Source organism: Balaenoptera borealis (genome assembly GCF_965194805.1).
Source record: "Balaenoptera borealis genome assembly, chromosome: 2".
NCBI classification, from domain to species: domain Eukaryota; kingdom Metazoa; phylum Chordata; class Mammalia; order Artiodactyla; family Balaenopteridae; genus Balaenoptera; species Balaenoptera borealis.
In genome coordinates this window covers 165,457,091-165,477,592 of record NC_138867.1, presented here as the reverse complement: position 1 = coordinate 165,477,592, position 20,502 = coordinate 165,457,091, and the positions used below count along the sequence as shown (strand labels likewise).

Below are 20,502 nucleotides of genomic sequence, written 5' to 3'. Positions count from 1 at the left end.
TACACTTGCCTTAAGGTGGCCCTAGCCGGGGCTCCAGGAAGTTTGAATTGTGGATTGGACTCATTAGGCAGGGCCAGGAGGATTGTTGGGGAGAGCTTGTAGGCTGGCTCCTCCAGGGCACAACAGGCTCTCTTTGGGAGGGGAGATAGTGCTGCTGAACCCCAAACCATGGTCTCTCCTCCCCCCTAGACAGAGAGCAAGCAGACTTCCAAGTGCACAATGAGAGTTTCATTTCTTTTTTTTTTTTTTAATCAAGCAGTGTTGGGGAAGAGGGTTGTAACAATGATACAGAAAACCTGGGTGAGGATGAGGAGAATGGTATCATGGAGGAAGGAAGGTGGCAGGGAGGGGGCGAGAATTCAGCCAGCGACTCAGGCTCCCACATCTATGCGCGAGCAAACAGCTGTAGGTCATGAACTCAGACTCACCCTTACTCCCACCCAGCCCAGTCAGAGTTGTGTGTGCACAAGGACACAGTGCAGGTCTCCAAACACATGTGCAAAGAACTCAAAATCATACCCAAGTAACCTGCAGTTGGCATGCACCCCCCCACCCCACCCTCAGGTGCATCAGTACGCATATGCAGGTTGTCACACAGACTCACCCTAACATGCCCACGTGTGCACATAACACTGTCTCTTAATGAGTGACAGGGACAGAGCAGGTCTCTCACAAGCCCAGACCTCTGAGGACCTGCGCAAGGACAGGCGCATGCCCAGAGCACACAGACACACCCCTCTGCCCTTCTACCCCGGGCACCAGGCACAGGCATTTCCTGACTCCAGGCAGCAGTCTGGGCTGGAGCCTAGAGATGGGTGGCATTGTGGTGACGGGGCATCGCAAGGCGGGGGGAGGGTGTGGCAGGGGGCAACTCCTCCAGGAAGACCCTGGCGGGCAGCGGGGGTGAGCGGGGCTCGGGCCTGGCACAGCACGAGGTAGCGCGGGTGATGAGGTGGTCCAGGGGCTGCAGGGAGTGCATCCAGCGGGGCAGGAAATCCCATGTCTGCAGCCACTTGGGCAGGCGCCCGGGGCTGCGACTCTGCAGCATGCTGACAAGTACCACGAAGGCCAGCAGGGCCCCAAAGGGTGTGCCCACACCTACCATGGCCTGCCAGCCTGCCATGGAGATGCCAAACACCAGCGACGGCAGCAGTAGGAAGCACAGTAGGAGGTAGAGGACGGCGAACCAGCGGTACTTGGCGGTGCGTTTGCCCAGCGCCTTGGCCATGCAGATGGGCAGGCGCGTGCAGGGCACTGGGTACCACAGCAGGATGCCTGAGATGTTGAAGAAGAAGTGGCAGAGGGCAATCTGCAGGGGAGAGGGTGGAGGGGTGGAGGTGGGCAGGGGCGCCAGCTCCTGAGTCAAGATAGATAACAGTGGCCCTACAGGGTCTGGGCAGCAGGAAAGTCAGCACTTAGGGCTGACATTCCCCCAGTAAAATACTGAAACACTTCTGGACCAGCAGGTAAATAACTGCTGCCCTGAACTCTCCACATTTCCCCCACTGATCTCCCTCTCAGGAATTCCCCAGCAGATCCTGCCCAGATCCAGTAGCTAAAAGATTCACACCAGTTTCTGGCTCAGAAGCTCTGGCCTTCTGAGTGGGCAACATCCTGGCTTATCAGTTACTCCTTTGCTCCTAGAACAGCAACCCCTTTGCTGTCTGCCCCCCAAGTCCTTGATCCCCCAAACTGAGCCAGCACCCCTTCCTCAGAGTACAAATCCCTCTTACTCTTGTTCGATTGGCATGGCTCTCAGTAATGTCTCTCCCCTGTTAGACACTAAGGTCTTGAGGGCAGCACCAGGTATACTTTGCCCGTATGGTTTCCATAGAGTCTGGCATAGTGGGTGGCCCCTAGTAGGCAGTCAAAAACTAATTTGTACGTGTTGTCCTACGTTGGGTCAGGCTCCAGGCACCAGTCCTAGCCCTGTCCTGCCTCTGACAGGGTTACTCTCCCAAGCGCACCTGGAAAGCACTGGACAGCTTCTCCCGGGGGCTGGCCAGTGCAGCCAGGATGGCCGTGGTGGTGGTGCCGATGTTGGCGCCCAGTGTGAGTGGGTAGGCGCGCTCAAGGCTGATCACACCCAGGCCTGGGGATAGAGGAGAGGACATGGTCTCCCCAGCTCCTTCCTTCAGCCCTTTTCCTGTCAGCCCTGCCCCACCTGACCCTGACTCGGTGTGGGGACTCACCGATGAGTGGGGTGATGGCCGAGGTGAACACAGAACTGCTCTGGACAACGAAGGTCATGCCAGCGCCCACCACCATGGCAAAGTAGCCTGTGGCCCAGGTGAAGGGGGTGGGAAAGTCTGCGAGCAAACGGTCCCAGTAGGGTCAGTGGGAGGGCATTGGGAGGGGGCGGGGACTTTCCTTGGGGAGGAGGAATCGATGTCAGCTTCCAAGTGGGACCTTGTCAGTCCCCTGCTCAACTGCGGTGGCTTTTCCTGGTCCTCTTTGATCTTGGATTAAAGGCCCTTCTCAGCCTGCTTCTATCATCCTTTTGCTCCCTTGTTCCCTCTGCCTGGGACATCCTCCTCACTCCTAAATATTCATCCTCGGGACAGCGTGGCTATCACTGCCACTGGAAAGCCCTCCCTGACCCCAGCCCCTGGGCAGACTTTGCATCTCCCTCCTCTGAGCTCCCATAGATCCATGGATGCCCCTTATTCCAGCGTTTGTCATGCTGCCTTTGCCAGTGCCAGGCAGTGTCCTGAAAGCTCAAAATGAGGCTTAAATGAAAGTCAGGTGGTATCACTGCCCTGCCCAAACCCCCAAGTGCCCCCATTACCCTGGATAAAGTCTAGGCTCTGAGCGCAGCCTGGGACCTGCTCTGTCCCTGTTACCTCGCTGACCTCTCCCTATCTCTCTCCACCTCACTCACTGAGCTCCCACCACACTGCTGGCCACCTTTTTGTGCCACAGTCCTGCCCAGCTGAGTCCTGCCTCGGAGCCTTTGCACTTTCAGGTAGGTTCCCTCCACCCGAAAAGCTCTTCAGCCACATCTGACTGCTCCACATTTAGGTCCCTGCTCAAATGTCACCTCTGCACAGAAGCCACTGACCACCCATCAAAAGCAGCCTCTTCCATATTCTATTTGCTGTTTTTTGCTTTCTCCTTGGCAGTTACCGCTCTATCTGAATTTATCCCCCCTCGATCACTTTTTTATTGCTTGTCTCCCCCTGTGGGCCGTGAGCCCCCTGAGGGCAGGAGCCATCTCTGTGTGGCTCACCTCTGTATCCCTGGCACCACGCCGTGCTTGGCACACAGTAGGGGCTCAATGACTATTAATTGAATCAAACAATGGCCTCTGAGAATCTCTTTGGAGCCACCTGCTAGAATGGAACCACAGCTGGAAGCAGCCTCAGATCCCCAGCTGTCAGCACCTCAGGGGCCTCAAAAATCACCTCGTCCAGTCTCTTCTTTGTTCACATGGGGAAACTGAGGCTCCGAGATGGTAGGGCTTTACCCAGATCACACACCAAGGCAGTGGCAGGACTCAGCAAGATCCAGAAGGGCCCATCCTGGGGCCTGCCCACCCACTGCTCGAGGCTCACCAGTGTTGATAACCTTCTGAATGACCTTGGCCACCTGGCCCTTGAGCAGAGAGTTGAGCATCTTGACGAGGAGGATGAGGCAGGTGCACAGGAGCACCAGGGAGCCAGCCAGCAGGATGAGCCCCACAGCCAGGTCAGGCAGTCCTGTGTCCACGAAAATGTGGCCGCCTGCGGGAGGGTGGTGGTAGTGGTATCAAGCTTCTGAGAGCTGACCCACTCAATCCAGCTCCTAGCCCCCAACCTTTGCCACACTCTTGGGCTCAGAGCCAAAGGCCCTGCCTCATGTCTCTTCAGCCTCTAGAGTAGGGCCAGACCCAAGCCCAGGAGCTGGGCAGTCCTGGGGCTGGAAGCAGCAGTGGCCAGGTGGGAGATGGCCCTGCCTCTGCCAGACTCTGCCCTGCCGTGCCAGACATCTCCCACGCTGCAGGTACTCACATTTCTCCATAGTGGCATTTCCGAGCATCTGGCTGGTGTTGGCCTCTGCCCTGGGCCTGCGGGAGGGAACCTAGATTAAGAGGAGAGTGACTTAGAGAATTCAGGAAAATGCAGCCTGGGATGGGGGCTAAGGTGGGGGTTAGGGAGAGATGGGGGATGGAGGGGATACAGATGGTCCTCTTGACTACATGCCCTTGGATGCTTTGCTTGCCCTCTCGGAGTCTGTTTCCTCCAATGATGAAATGGAGTTGAAAATATCTGCCACAGGAGAATCTGGCTGTAGGCGGCCCTCAGAATATTCAGCCCCATCAACCCACTGATCTGGCTCTCACTGGGGCCTGCAGGGGCCTCCTGATCTGATGGTGTCTTGTCCATGTTTTCTTCTACCTCTCCTTGGCATTGGAGGCTGCTGACCATGGCCCACTTCTTCTGAAAACTCTCCCTTCGCCATCTTTTATTATCAATCCCTGTCTCAGGGCCTCCTCTTCTGCAGCATCCTTGCCCTGTCCTCTCCCCTCAGGCACCTAGCCCACGTTCTGTTTTCCTCTTGCTCAATTCCTTATCTGGAGGGGGTGGGGCAGAGGGCCCAAGACCAACATCTCTTCGCTCCCCCACCTACTATCGGTGAAGAGGAGGGGGTTCCTGGAGAGGCCCCTTAACTCAGAGGGCCCAGGGCCAGGCAGGTAGCCTAAGTGAGGGGTTCGGGCTGTGCGTGGAGGTGGTGGGGAGTGTCCTGGGCCTAAATACGCAGCAGCCAGTCAGCTCCAGGCCACTGTCACTGTCCAGAGATGCAGCCCAGCTTAGCCAAAGGGCCTGATTCTACAAGAGAAACCACAACTCTGAAGGTTTAGATAAAATCTCCCAATCTGTAAATGCTGGCAACCACTTAAAGACATACTTTACAATTCTGTGAAGGCCAGTCTGGCCAGTCTGGAACCACTCATCTGTAGCCTTCTTGGGTTAAGGAGTTTTTTTTTTTTTCCTTGGCACAGCTTGTGGGATCTCAGTTCCCTGACCAGGGATCGAACCCAGGTCCTCAGCAGTGAAAGCGTGGAGTCCTAACCACTGGACTGCCAGGGAATTCCCTAAGGAGTTCTTTTTAAAAATGCAACCTGGGCTCCTTACCTTTCCCCCGGGGTCCCATCAGTGAAAGTAGAAAGTGGGCCAGGCTTGGCTAGGAAGAAGCCATGCTACAAAGGAGGACTTGAGCCGCCGAAAGGGGCCCTTACTCCTTGGGCCCCAGGCAAAATGAAAGAGCCACAGCTTCTCCCTGTCACCACCATCTTCCTCCTCTGGGAGCTGATATGGACCCTGGTCCCATTCCCTGTGGGATCCCCTGGGGAGTCCACAGCCCACACCCCTCTGACCTCCCTGGGTGCTGAGGGTAAGGGCTCAGGTGTGGTACTGGCACTTGGATTTACAGCTCCTTTATGTTTTATTCTAATCTGTGTCATTTAAAAAATGTGTGTTAGAGATAAGAACTATTTATGGCACCTGACTTTAAATCGGGGTTTATTTTGGTGACATGTACTCCCTCGAGGGGGGCAGCGTGCTCATCTGCGTACCCAGTTGGCCATACCAGGGCCCTGGGGCACCCTCAAGCCTGGGCCAGAATTGCAGGCCGAGAAACCAGGAGAAAATAGTCTCTGATGGGCTTGATTGGAAAAGCCGGCTGGGAAAGTGGTGGTAACTGGGAGATAGCTGGGTGTTTGCTGTCTGGCAGATCTGAGTTCAAATCCTGCTTTTATCTCAGCTACCTTGTGCAAGTCATGCCGCCTCACTGAGCCTGTTTTCTCTAAAGCAGGATAAGAAAAGAGCTGTTGCAAAGGTTACAGGAGGAAATATGTGTGAAGCGCTCACAACAGGGCTTAGATCATGACAGGCCTTCGATAAATTGTGCCTCCAAATAAGGATTAGACCCCCTCCCTCCCTGGGCCTATCTAATATCACATGGTGTGTGGGTATGGGTTGACTTCCTAGGTCAGGATCAATGGCTCCTGCAGACATGCCTGAAGATCCTGGCCCTGCTGGGAAGGAAATTGGTGGACCATCCTGCACTGCGCTGGGCCTAGGGGTCTCTTGGGGGAGGGGTCTCTGGGACCTGGGGAGGCTGGAGGAGGAGGAGAGGAGCTCCACTGGGGTCCCACTCAGTGCTGACAATGTCGGGGCAGGGCAAGGCTGGGGGCTAGGACTTCTGAGTTTTGGAAACTTGACCTTCCTGCCTGGGGTTATGTGGCCCTGGCTGAGCTCAAAGGGCCGGTCCAGAGACCCTAAAGTGCAAGAGAGGAGTGTGGAGGCAGCAAGAGTGGCAGAGAGAGGGTCAACTGCATTGCCAGGCTGGGTGGGCAGAGATGGGAGGGGAAGGAGCAGGCCCTGGGGCTTCCCTGTCCAGCAGAGGGGAAGGTGGGAGCTCCAGCCTAGGTAAAGAGCTGCCAGGCCCAGGGTCTGGGGCATAGCCCCAGGATATGCCCATCCCTCCTGGGCCTTGGGTAGGTGGGGGTGGAGGAGTGGGAGGGGCATGTGGAGGGGTTGCCTTAGCCCTGGGCTCAACCCCAGCTGAGCACTCCCTGCTGTGTGACACTGGACAAAACACGTAACCTCTCTAAGCCTCAGTTTCCCTGTCTGAAGCATGAGGTCCATAATGCTGCCCACTTCTCCCCAGGGGCTAGTTGTGAGGGATCTGGGAGGAGAGAGCTTGGGATTGATGTGCTTGCAGAGACAACCCAAATTAAGGAGACACCTCTGGGAACTGAAGGATATGATTAAGCTCACAGAGGAATGTGGGCTCCAAGAATCCTTCCCCTGGGGAAAACCGTGCAGGATGTGGGCATGTGCAGTAGTCTCCCCTCCAGGAGAAGAGGTGTTTTAGGGTCTTTGCTTTTCTGGAAGCAGAGCGTGAGTGCTCTGCTAGCAGCGCCATCTGGTGGCAAAGAGGAGAATTCATTTTTACAGCTGCACCTACCACCCCTGGAGGGTCTCCAAGTGGCTGTGGTCACCTGGTGGCATTCACGCCTGATAGGCAGAGTGGGAAATGGACACATATGGTGGGATATACATCTGGAAGAGACAGCGAAATGGAGAGTCAAGAGTGTGGGCTCCAGATTCCACCAGGATTTTTGTCCTACCTCAATCACATAGACTTGGACAAGCCTGTCTGAACCTGTTTAAAATGGGGTTGTGACAATCCCTGCCTCCCAAGTCCTCAAAAGAAGCTGGTTTAAACCAGGTATGTAGGGTTGACAATCCACACTGTGACCACACAAGAAGGTAATTCCCAGGACAGTATCAGGACCCTGGAACATCAAGAATTGTTGGGATGCTAACAAACATTGCCTCTGGTTTTTCTTTCACCATCTGGAAAACCCCAGACTGTCATCACATAGGTGCCCTGGAGGCTGGCTTAGGCGAGGTTGGGCCTAGCTTGGTGAAAGCTGGAAGCAATGAGAACAGGTTGGAAGGGGCCACAGGAGACTCGGTGGCCAGAGGAAAAACGTGAGTCTTCAGTGCAGGAGGAGCGGCCAGTGCACGTGGCTGAGTGAGCCACTTTCCAAAGGGGACTGTCCCAGAGAGAGGGCCAGAACAGGGAGCTCACATCCCACCCCCAGCTACTCTCCAAGCCAAGGAAATCCAGTCTGGACCCTGCTCTCAAGGGAAGGTTTCCCGGGAGAGCTGGGACGAGAAAACAGTGCTCAGGCAAGCAGTAGCAGGAGCAGTGGAGGCACCAGTGAGGACAGCCCCGGCCCAGTGAACTTGGGTGGGTTGCTTCCAATCCCTGGGCCTCAGGACCAGCGTCACTGAGGATTCCATTGGGTGAGAGTTACATTTGCTGGTGCATCCTTCAAGGGGAGACCAGGTGAATGCAGCTGCAGGCAGGCAGCAGGGATTTCAGAGGACTCGAGGATCACCACGGCTGAGGAGCTCCCTTCCACAGCTTGCTTTTTGTGAAGTTCAAAGTGTGTGACTTTGGTCTCTTTCAGGTTTTGCTGTGAAGCGGAGGGGATTTTGGCCATTCAGAGGGCTTGGAGAGGGCCCAGAGTGCTCATGAGAAGGGGAGATGTGTTAGAGGGGTCACAAAGCCAGCGTGAAAGCTGTCTGCATGGGCTTTTTGATGTCAAACTGCCTTGAACACTCAGAAGGACTGAGCTGGAGCTGTGTGCCACTCAGATGCAAAGGAACCTCACAGGGCCAGTTGAAAGAATATTCTCTGTTCACACTGGGATAAAGTCTGGGAACATCAAGTAGCAAGTGAAGAGGGTGTGCTGGGCTTCTGGTTTCCTTGTCTTTCGTTCTAAATGGTGTTACTTCTTGTATGTTATAATCAAGGGGGAGCAAATACTGTGGATTATGGTTTTGATGAAGCATTTTCCTTTTTATGGCTGAGTGAGAAAGTGTGCTAATTGCTAGCTTCCATGTTAGCCTGGTGTAATGGCTGGTCCATGAGTGTCCAACTGATCCAAACAGAGCCTCATTCCAGGCATTAGAAGCCAGAAAGCAGCAGGAAGAGTGCAGCAGGACAAGGGGACACCGGCCTGTGGGAGTCTCCAGGGGAAGGAGCCCAATATCAGTACAAGTGGCTGTTGTGTCTCCAGTGAGGTCTCCATGGCCCTCTTGTCCTGCTCCTGGGCCAGTTTCCTGTTGGTCCTATTTTTCCCAGGCATCCTTATAGCACTCTCTCCCCGCCCACCTCCGCACATTACCTGGGCCCCCAAACACGGCAGAAGTGAGACATTAATCCCCCTGGCACCCGGGGGGAAGAGAGAGCCCTAGATTGCAAGACCTGAGCTTGGGGCCCTGAAGCGGTAGGACAAGCTCTGGAGAGTTTCTTAGCCCCTTGGAGCCAATTTCTCTACCTATGAAACCACAGGGTTGAGCCATATCAGTGGTTCTTCAACTTGAGCGTGGAACAGCCCTAGAGGGCTTGTTGAAATGTAGGCTGCTGGGCTCTACCTGTTTTTTTTCTGATTTAGTGGGTCTAGGAAAGGGCCGGATAGTTTGCATCTCTAATGGGTTTCCAGGTGGTATGTGTGTCACCGGTCCACACTTTGAGAACCAATCTCTGGGCTAGATCGATGACATGCTAACTCTAATTGATTGGCAATGGCTGCCTGAAGCTGGTGTGAGGCTGGGAGGGTGTAGCAACTTCTGCCATAGGCACAGTATCACTGCAAAAGTGCCCCATATTTGTCCTCCCAGGGTAAATGATCCCCTAGGTCTACATAGAGCTTTTGAACAGACAATGACACTGGCAGTCAGCTGTCTGAAGAGGGAGTCTTCTCACTGAAGCCAGACCTGGGACTCACCTCCATGGGGTTTGGGTGGCACCAGATCCGGATGAGACTGTGATTTCTCAGGGACTCATCCCCCGTGGCAATGCTGGTAATCACGGACTTGTCCAGCTGTGGGCAAGGTGTGGGAGGGGGGAGTGAGGGTGGGGTCCTACAGTCCCCCAGCCCCCGCCCCGCGACAGCCCTGCCTCCACCTGAATGATGAGCTTAGTGAAGGGCTCCGTGATGATCTTGAGCAGGTCAGGGGCATCGCGGCCGCCACGGATGTTGAAGGAGGCCACCACAAGTCGAGTGATGTGGTGCAGGTACCCGGTGGCAGCCTCCAGGGGCAGCAGGACCAGAACTGACAGCCAGTTAAAGCAGTCGTGCACTGTGGCCCCCGCGAAGGCCCTGGGCAGGGAGGCCACGTTGCAGGGCAGGCCGGAGCCAGGATGCACTCAGATTGGGGGCTCCTGGCGTCTGGGACCACCCTCCCCCGACAAGGACAGGCCCCTCACTGCTCCACCCCCTCACCGCCGGAAGTCAGTCCTGTCCCCCGCCTGCATCAGGGCCACGATGGTGTTGGTGACGGAGGTGCCGATGTTGGAGCCCATGATGATGGGGATGGCAGAGCTTACCTCCAGCACTGGTAGAAGAGGGCGCCTCTTAACTAACTGGATCAGGGCCACCCAGCTCCGGCCCCACAACCTCTCCTGTCAGACCCATTGCCCTCATCCCAGCGCCCAGCAGGCATTCCTGCCATGCTGCTGACTCTGCTCAGCCTCAGCGTCACAGGTACATGGGGGCACATGCTGTGTGTTTACATGTGTGCATACATGTGAACTGATGTTCACATATGTGTACCGCACCTGTGTATACGTGAACGAGTGTGTGGGTGCATGTCCATGAGGGCACGGGTCCTAAATTCAAATGTGTCTCTGTGCTTGTGTGTGCACATGTGTACATGAGTGTGACATCACTTTCATGTGTCAGCTTGGCTAATACCCAGTTATTCAGTCCAACACTAATCTAGATGTTGCTGTGAAGGTGTATTGCGGATGGATTTGCCTCAACCATCAATTGACCTTGAGAAAAGATTAACCTCAATAATCTGGATGGGCCTCATCTCATGAGATTAAAGGCCCTAAGAGCAAAACTGAGGCTTCCCTGGGGAACAAGAAATTCCACCTGTGCACTGCAGTATTGGCTTCTGCCCAAGAGGCCCAGCCTGCCTCACAATCACATAAGCCAATTCCTTGCAATAAATCATAGATCTCTATATATCTCATGCAGGTTCTGTTTCTCTAATTCCTCTGGTTCTGTTCCCCTGATTGATGGAATGAGTGACTGTGTGGCGACATGGAGGTGAGCCTTCTTGAGGGTGTACTCCCTAGTTGCCACCCTTCCCAGCTCCTGGGGCGCCCCTCCTGGCTGAGACTCCAGGCCATGCTTTGGAGAACAGAGTGGGAGACACCAGAGCTGCCCATTGCCCGCGGCCCCTGCCCCCACTCCTGCTCTTCCCACCCCAGCCACGGGTCCAGAATCCCAGCCCCCCACTCCTTCCCTGGCCCTCGTGGGCCAACTCACAGCCGGAGGAGACCATGCTGACCACGATGGATGTGGAGGTGCTGGAGCTCTGCACCAGCACGGTCACAAGGATCCCCACCACCAGCGCCGCCACCGGGTTGGACAGGATGGCATTGTCCTTGAAGATGTCGCCAGCCACCTTCCCTAGGGAGCATGAGCCAGCGTTGTCCGAGACGCTTCAAAACCCTTCCCTGGTCCCCTCCCCTCCGCCCTACCTCTCCCCTGAGGCTTCCCTGGGGAAGGAGAAATTCCACCTGTGCACTGCAGTATTGGCTTCTGCCCAAGAGGCCCAGCGTGCTTCACAATCAAGTAAGCCAATTCCTTGCAATAAATCATAGATCTCTATATATCTCCTGCAGGTTCTGTTTCTATAATTCCTCTGGTTCTGTTCCCCTACCTCCGGCCAGCTGGAAGGCTGAGCTGAGCACGTCCAGGGAGCAGACGAAGAGGTAGAGGAAGACGAGCATCAGTGGTACCTTGAGGAGGGTCAAGCCAGCCCGGCGCAGCTTCTGGGCCAACCCAGGCTCTGGAGACGGGCCAGTCATGAGCACAGTGGCTGGAGGGCTCTGCCAGTGACTGCCGACACCCCTGCCACCCCGACCCAGGCCCACCTGGCTTCTGCTCATCCTCCTGGGCCAGCTTGGCAGGCAGCGGGTCATGGTGCTCCAGAACCTCCCCATAGGGGCAGCCTTGCTCGGCGAGGGCCACGGGGCCCAGGCTGGGGAAGGCGTAGGCTGAGGTCCCTGGAATCCTGTGCAGGACTGGGGAGCGAGGCTGGTCAGGAGTTCCCTGAGGCCCCACGTCCCGGGGAGGTTGGGAGGGGTGGGCAGAGGGGTGGAGGCCTCCCCACCGGGACGGGACGTAGGCAACTGAGGGCAAGCAGGGTCCAGGGGTGGGAGCAGCACTCACCCTGTGGGCTGGGCATGTAGGCAAAGGCCGCCCCACGCATCATGTGCCCCCCACACACTGGGAGTGGGGAGACAGCCCGGCCCTCCAACCTCTCTCCGTAGGACATCATCCTGGGTGCACACTGTGGGCCCTGCACATCAGGGGCACAGCAACACTGAGTGAGAACTGCCGTGTCCTGGAAACTCACACACACTCACACACCCATACGCTCACGTGCGCAAACACCCATGGTGTGTGATCCCAAACATACATCCAGCGAAGCACACCCTCCACCGTCCCCCCACACCCAGACGTGCACACTCAGGTGCTCAGCACAGATTTGGGGATTCATTCATTCCTTCATTCAGCAAGTATTTACTGAGCATCTACTCTATCGAAGGCACTGAGCTCGATGCTGGGGTACAGCTGGCTAAATACAGATGCAGCTCCTGCCCCCAGGAAGCTCAAAGTCTAGTGGAGAATCAGATGTCAATGAAATAATCCCTCAAATAGATGGAACATGGCAATGGGAACAAGTGTTCTAATGACAGATGCAGATGCCACCAGAGTGCCCCTGGGGCACAGGGGTTCATCCTCACAAGTGAACTTCTTTCTCCATCCACCCCCACCCCCCAGCAATAAACAAGCACTGATGGGCCTTTCTGCCATGAATGAGGCTCAGACCAGGACTTGTTTAGTTAAGGAGGGTCCCCATCCTGTCCCCAAGTCTGGGAAGCCCTTGACTTGCTTTAGCTGCCCCTGAATTGCCGCAGGAGTTCCCGGCTGTCGGGGTGGGAGTGACCCAGTCTGCTTCAGCACCCCACCCTTCACCCCCAACCTTATTCCAAAGGCCCTGGCTGTGGGGTTGGGGGGCATGCAGAGTTGAATTCCAAGCCCTGGAAGAGCATGAGTCCGTTTTACTCTGGGGCAGTGAGCCAGGCTGGGCTGGGACTGAGATGTTATGGGGGACAGGAAACAGAGGCACAGTAAGGACAGAGGTGAGGAGCCTAAGAGTTGGGGATGGGGTGGGGGTGTGGGGACCCTGGACTCACCTTGGTGTTCTGTGTTTCAGCTCCTGCTCAGATGCTCAGGGAAGCCCTAGGGGCCTGAGGAGAAGCTGGGATCCTCTTCTTTATACCCTCGGGTCAGGGGCAAAGTCCCTAGAACCCTAGTTGCCCTCCCTCTGTTCCCCAATTAACCTCACCCCCGAGATTCCTCCCGGTTAATTGCTAATCGTCAGCTCTGCAGGGGGAGTCTGTGGACAGGCTCTCCCCTCCCCCACACAGATACTCAGCCAGAACCATGACTCAGACACAGCAAGGAGGGCACAGATGCATCCCATGCCCCCAGGCAGAGACCCTGATGCCACTCAGGCACCTCGTTCCCAGGGTCCCCAGAGATTCCATGGCTCTGGCCCCTTTCCCTCATTCTTGGCCTGACAGTACTCTGCAAGGAGTAACACAAACACCCTTCAGCCTTGCCTTGCATCTGGGTGTCTATGGGTCTCTCTGTGTGTCTTGAGGGGCATTTGGAGAGGGAGTGTGTGATGGAGGAAGCAACAGAAGACAAACCCAGAGAGGCTATGTAGCGCTGAATTGTGGACGGTCCAAGACCACAGATCCAGGATGTGAGCCTGAGAGAATCTGCCCCTGGCCAGATGGGGCAGGGCCTGGTCCGCATTTTAGAATGGTCCCAGGTGTGGGGGGTTGGGATGTGTCAAAGGGAGTGAGTCTGGAAGCAGAGAGACCGGTTAAAAGGGTGATGAGATGGTCCAGGTGAGAGAGGATGAGGTCTGAATCTAAGTGGGAAGAAGAGGGATGGAGAGAAGATGCATCCCAGGGATACTTGGGCAGGACAATTGGTGTTGGGAGGGTGGGAGAGAGAAGAAATATATCACAGTTGGGCTTCTGGATCAGGAAGCTGATGATGACATGAGGTCTGCTGTAGAGTCCCTGAAACCCAGACAGGGGTCTTAGGGAGTCTTTGAGAAGCTTGTTTCTCTTTACAGGACCTTGGAGCCTGAGTTGTGGCCCATATTCACAGAGAGATGAGAAGGGAGCTTCCCTTCTAAGGGATTAAGATTTTCTCAGATCCAGGAGTGGTGAGTTCCATTCAAGATCTAGCTTGGGCAACTGTCTGAGTGACCTAACATCCATCGGCCCATTCATCCAACCATCCATCCATCCACCTAGCCAGCCAGCCAGCCAGCCAGCCAGCCAGCCTTGTGTCTGTCCATCCATTTCTAAGCACAGTAGTTGAGTTCCTATTCCATGCCGAGCCAAGATTGCAAGGCCAGCTTCTCTCCTGATCCAAGAAATGGTCCAGTCCCTGAGTCGGCCTGGGATTCTAAGTACTCACCTCCCTGAGCCCTAGGCCCTTCCCTTATAAAATGGCAATGAGCATGAATTTTTCAGTGAGTTGTAGGATTCAATGAGATAAATGACCCATCTCAGTGCCTAGAACAAAGTCCCTCAGCATGTTTGTTCTCTTCACGTTCTCATGCCCTTTTCACTGTCCCCAGGATGGCTGAAGTGTCCCCGCCAAAGAAATGGCCCCATCTCCTCTAGATTCTCAGCCCTGTTTCAGGTCAACAACTCTTGGCTCACCAGCTACTCTGTTTGCTCAGGGTCCCCTGAGCTACAAATCTCACTCACCATCTTACACATGTTAGGGCGACACAGTCCCAGCCTTTTCCATCAGGGAGGATGGACATTTCTGCACACTTCCCCCTTTAACATTAGTGCTTAATTTGCAGCACATTGTGGAGTTATCTACTGCATAGAGTTCACAACAGACTCTCTGTCGAAGTGGCTAAGAGCAGAGAACAGGCCAGCCTGGGTTTGGATCCCAGCGCCACCACATTGTGGCTGTGGTAGTTTAGGCCACAGAACCCACAGGGAAGAGAGGGGTTGGGGGGACGGAGGTGCGGCTGGGATTGGTTTTGAGGAGAGTGACCGTAAGTCCTGGTTTGCCTGGCCAAGTCCGGGTTTATAACTGTTGGCCCAGAGTCCCCTTTCACTCTGCAAAGTGCCCTGGTTTGGACAATAAGCCATATAGTCTTATGGCTTGTTCTGGAAGATTCTGGGGAACTAAGGCAGGAAATCAGCCACCCATTGCTTGCTAGAAAGGTCTCCATTCATAGCAAAAAGGAAAATAAAGACAATCCTGCTTCTCAGAAACATCACCATGATGTTTAAAACACTGCCTTTTGTCCTTTTCCCTGTGCCTTTTCTATCTACTTTGGATTTTATTGTCTCTGGAAGACTGCATCTTGCTTTTTTTCATCTAACATTATAACATAAGCCTTTTCCTGTGTCTTTACACTCAGCACAGATGTTGTTTTTAATGGTTGCATCGCGTTCTGTCATGAACCCTAATTTACATGGTGAACCCTTGGGTGTCCTAGAACCTCTCCTACATGGAGGGAGTGATTTGGGTAAGACTGGCGTTCATGCACGGGTGGGAGGGGCGTTGCTGCTCCAGGGAAATGCAATTATTACTGAGTTCTTGTGTTGGATTCATCCTTGAGCTGATGGACTCAGAGACTGTCTGGGTACGTGCACCCCCGCCCACAGGCGTGGTCCTCTCCCCTGCCTGCTCCAGTCAGACCCCGGGCAGGAGCAGCGGTATCCAAGGCACTCCTTATGAGCTGGGGGTGTGTCTCCTTTTTAATAAGGTTTGGATCTTTGACAGTTTTGAAGCCTACCTTCCCTGCCCTCGTGGAGCTCAGGGTTTAGCGGGGGAGGCAGTTATTAATCAAATGCATCGCAAGAGAAACAATTACATAATGCTGTGGATCTCCACCACTTGCAAAAATATTTTGTGGGGAGTGGGGCTGCCACAGCCCTAGCAAAAGCATGGAAACTTGGGAGCTGACCAGAGCTGCCTTTGGGACTCCTGAGAGCAGTGGAGAAGGTGGCCACACCCCAGCCCCCAAGCATTTCAGCCCCTCTGCTCATCTCAGCCCACTCCTGCGCATGGCCTGCCTCCTCTCTGTCTGTGACAGACTCTGTGTGTCCCCTGAATGGTGAGTCCTGCCCTGTCTGCTCACCTGCACTCTGGCCACGGCCTCCCCCAGACCTCTGGGCCCGGAGCCTGGGTGGTTGGTGGTGTCTCACACTGAGAAAGGCACCCAGGAGGAGGAGTAGTTTTGGAGGGAAGATGCAAAGATCCGTCTGTACTGAACTGTACCACTGTGTCTGAGGTGTCTCTGGCACGAGCAGTTGGAGCTGCGGGTCTGAAGCACGCAATGTTCTCCTTTCCCCAAATGGGGCCTCTTGCGTGTTCCAACCTCAGTGAGCAGCATGTGGTCCAGACACGGAGCCAGACATGGAGGAGGCATCTTTGACACACGCTTCTCCTCTACCTCCTGGTCTCAAATTCATCCCCCAATTCTCCCAATTTTCCTTTTCTGGGAGCTCCCTAATCCTTTTGCCACCTCCCTGGTCCTGGCCACCATCTCTCAGCTGGGTTATTGTAGTAGCCTTTCTGTCTGATTGCTCCCCTCAATCTAGTCTCCAAAAAAGCAGCCAGCCAGCCTTCCAAAATGCAAATCTCACCATGTCACCCCTCTTCCTTTTAAATCCTACCCCTGCTAGTCCAAAGACCAGCATCCTGTCACAGCGTCAGGGTGCAGTGTGACTTGGCTTCCTGCCTGCGTGACCTCAGGTGAAGGTGCCCCCAGGGAGAGTGTGCACAGTGAGGAGAGACCCAGCCAAGCCCAGAGGAGCACTCACATTTGAGGGAGGACACAGGAAGAAGCTCGGCAGGGATAGGGAGGAAGAGCAGAAAAGCAGATGCCCCAGAAGCCAGGGTTGCCCACGGTTTTTTTTTGTTTTGTTTTTTGTTTTGTTTGTTTTTTTATACTGCAGGTTCTTATTAGTCATCAATTTTATACACATTAGTGTATACATATCAATCCCAATCGCCCAATTCAGCACACCACCATCCCCACCCCTGGTTTGCCCACGTTTTGAAAGAGATACCCTAGTCAGCAAAATCAAATGCCGCTGTCAGGAAACGTGAGAACAGAGTGGATTTAGTGACCCTTGAGAGCCTAGTCGGGGCAGTGCTGGGGGAAGGGAAGGAAAAGGAGGTGGGAGCAGAGACAGCATGGCTAACGTGCATGGGACAGGCTGACAGACACTGAATTTCGTCACACCAACGACAAGGATTTCTCCAGGAGCGGCACGATTGCTGAACGGAGTAGAGAATGGTCCCAAGAGCAAGTGTGTGGTCCAGAAAGGGAGCAATCTGTGGAAGCTGGCGCAACCAGCTCCAGTTATTCTCCCTTTCTGCAATTCTCTGTTAAGATCCATTTGCTCCTTAAACACACACAATTTGCTGCATGTAAGTTTTCTGCAGGACCATAAAGTTTGACGACAACCAAAGGAGGAAAAATTGACATCCCAGACCATCTGTTCATGACCTGGATTTTTTGAGGGGATCTGGTTAATGACAACAGGGTTTCCCATCAGCACAGTTTGAGAAACTTGTGCCTCTTCTCATCAATATGTTTATTTAATATTCAACCAACATATAAGCCCCACGGAGGCGGCACAGGGCTGCACGCCGGGAATACGGGCAGCAGCATTCCTGCCCGGCGTGCAGCCAGCACAACTGCACAGCTGCACAGCATGAGTGTGCATATAGCACACACGGGCGCGTGCTCTCTGTATCTGCGGTCAGAGCAGCCACTCTCACCAGCAGGCTGAGTGACACGGTAGGGGTCCCCTGTCACCCCCCTCCGGGAACAGAGCAGTCCCTCCCCTGGCCCTCTTGACTGCCCTCTCTTAGAGAGCCTGGGTTTTGATCTGAGCTGCCCGGCACAGATCAGCCAGGGCCCTGAGACGTTGTCCCATCTGAGGCCCACTTTCCAGAGGGGGAGCCCAAGGCTACATTAGATCCTCTGGTTCCAGGGCAGGGGCGGCTGATCTGAGGATGCCCTGTCCTTGTTTGGGGGATAAGTGCCCCATGTAATGATTAATCCTGGTGGCCCAAGCGCCGGTCACTCATTGACTGACAAGGCCAAAGTCTGTGGCCAAAAGAGCTGAGGCTGCTTTGGGCTTTTCTCAGAAATCACCTCTTCCCCCGCAGTTCCCTTCCTTACATGGCCCCAGTCCTATGCCCTTCCTGCTGGCCTCAGGGACCAGGCCTGAACGGGAGGCTGTGAACTCCCAGTTGGTGGTCCCAGGCTCTGGCTTCTGGGTTCCAGACCTGAAGCTCGGAGGTTGGCTTCAGACTTCAGGTCCTGGCCTTCATGCTCTGGGCCTGGAGCTTGTCTCCAATTTCTGGGGTCCCCACTCTGGTTCTGGCCTCAAGTGGGCTCCAGTATCTGAGTTGCAGTCTCGGGCTCCAGTTTTAGACATCAGATGTCAAGCTCGGGGCTCTGGTTCTTGGCGCTGGGCTCCGGGTTCTGAGCCCTAATCTTCAATTTCAGATTCCAGACACCAGGTTGGGCTTCCGGCTCTTGCCTCCAGGTTCTGGGTCTGTGCTTCAGGCCCCAGATCCAGGCTTTGTGCTCCAGATTCCAAGCTCCAGTTCCACACTCCAAGCTTCAGGTTTTGGGTCTGGGTTCTGGGTTCCTTCAGTGCTTCCTGGCAATGGGGCAGGAAGATGGGGGCCTCCTTGGCTTGTAGGGTCACCCCGGTCCACCAATCTTAGCTGGCCACTTCGTCCTGGCAGCTGGCACTCTGGGCTGGCCTGCAGGTAGGATGTTCATTCACCTCCTTGGCTTTCTGCCTCCGCTCTACCCCCAAGCCAGTTCTCTGGAGACAGGAGCTGAGATGGTCACAGAGCACCACTCACTCAGTCCCTCCCTGCAGGAGTCACAGGACACATACACATGTTCATGTCCCTAGCTCTTCTTGGACACCCCCAGGACCATGGTGGACATGAATGGCGCCCCCTGTGGTTGTACAGTGGTACGGGCCTGTGCCCAGCTCTGGCTGCATTTGACTCACTGTAACCAACCATGTGTGTTCCTCCCCATCTGGGCCTTCATTTCCCTGTGGAAGCTGAATTCCAGCCTCTAATCCCCCATAAGTCTGAGTCACCTGATCACCAGACCAGGCCCCCTACCGGGTGCACTCTGTGCTCGCCCTTGGGGGTGGGGTGGCTGTCCCCAGAGAACAGTGCTTGCAGCCCGGCTCCAGGTGAGCAGCCAATGCCTCTACCTGCTCCCACGCTGGCCCAGAGCCAAGGTCACTGTGTGCCCTGTTCTCACCCTGTGCCCATCCCGTACCCCAAGGCTATTAAGGTGGGTGGGGGGACAAGAGACAGATTCTCTCTTAGAGGCTTGGAGCCACATGGGGTTGGGCCCCACGGGTGTCCTTGAGGAAGTCACGCCTCCTCTGTCAGCCTGTGAACTCTGTAGGATGGGGGTGTTGGAGGCTGCAGAGTGGTCAGCAGAGGTGTGTTCTCTCCCTTCCTTCACACTGGGTGCTGGGTGAACAGGCCGACTCCTCTCCGGGCTTCCCACCTGGTGGGATGAGGGGAAGCAGCTCTGCTACCTTTCCCCACCACCCAGGAGTCCACCTCTGTGCAGTGACTTTGAAACATGGCCCCAGGGGTTAACCATCTGGTGCCCCTGACCCCCTTCCTTGCAGCTGGGGCCTGGGCAGGGTGGGACAGTGAGGGCTCAGGGCTGCTTCAGGGGGCATGATGGGGAGGAGATCACAAGGGGATTGTGGCAGAGGGACACACCCAGCCAGTCAAAATGGGCTGAGGGGGCAGTGGGCTGAAGCCCCTAATGGAAGATCTGGGTACCACTTATGGAGAAAGGGATGGCAGGCCAGCAGTGACAAAGAAGTGGCTTTGCGGAGTTCTTTGTGTTATTATAATTATTTTTAATTGCATCCTTTAAAAAGAAATTAAAGCAAAGGTGAAAGTCTCCTTTGACCACTACCCCTTCCTGGTCTGTTTCCCATCTCCCTGTCAGTTTGGTATGTATCCTTCTAGAACATTCTCTCTCTTTTCTGTACACTTATAAGTGCCTGTGTGTTTGTGGTTTATATAAAGGTATCATGCCATGTTCATCGCTCTGCATTCTTTTACCAAACTGTCTTGGAGAACCTTCCATGGCAGGACATGCTGTACCCAATTCTTTATCTGCTGTGTGGTATCGCAGAGCATGTGTTGTGTTACCCTACCCCCCCCCACCCCTATACACTTTTGACAGTTTTCAGGCAATAGACAACCCTGCAACAATGGGCCTCCACGTGCCCAGAAGTGAGTGATTCTCTAGTGGCACTGCTGGAGTCACACGCTGTGTGTTTTTAATTTTTAGTAGAAATTCCCAAACTCCGCCCCCCCCCCCAGGGTAGCCACATCAACGTGCCCTCCTCTGAGAGGGCCCTGGCTCCCCAGTGGGGGTTCCTACAGCATCCAGGCCCTGCTTGGTGTGTGTCCCTGAGTCAGACAGCCTGAGTGCTGGTGACACCCCAGCAGCAATCCCCTGCATGATCCTGGACTAGTCACTTGCCCCCCTGCAGCCTTGATTTCATCCCCACCAGGCTGTTTTGTTGTGAGGACAAAATGAGATAAAGGATGGAGCATGCTTAACTTGGGGACCTCGGGAGATGTGAATTCCTCCTCCCGTAGGGGCTGACCTCTATGGAGGCTCTTCTACCTGGCCTTCAGCCCTCTGCCCCCTCAGCCCATTTTGTTTGGCTGGCTTGGCCCAGCCCTCTGGCTGTTAAGGTCATCTCATGAGCCAGGCTTGGCTACTCAGTGTGCTTCAGGAATGATCCTCTGGCCCCAGTCAGAATCCCAAT

At 55.0% G+C, this 20,502-nt stretch overlaps 1 protein-coding gene across 1 annotated transcript; it reads right to left on the bottom strand.

The window, feature by feature from the left end:
* Positions 1 to 226: 226 nt before the first annotated feature.
* On the bottom strand, positions 227 to 12,877 carry SLC34A1 (solute carrier family 34 member 1). Its single transcript, XM_082380516.1, has 13 exons — positions 12,781 to 12,877; positions 11,750 to 11,879; positions 11,452 to 11,601; positions 11,238 to 11,366; positions 10,841 to 10,984; positions 9,788 to 9,899; positions 9,469 to 9,664; positions 9,290 to 9,385; positions 3,990 to 4,059; positions 3,555 to 3,722; positions 2,193 to 2,309; positions 1,968 to 2,092; positions 227 to 1,309 (listed from the first exon to the last, which is right to left on the bottom strand). Exons 2-13 carry the CDS (start codon positions 11,856 to 11,858, stop codon positions 806 to 808), a joined length of 1,920 nt encoding a protein of 639 aa, XP_082236642.1. The 5' UTR covers positions 11,859 to 11,879; positions 12,781 to 12,877; the 3' UTR covers positions 227 to 805.
* Positions 12,878 to 20,502: the final 7,625 nt, after the last annotated feature.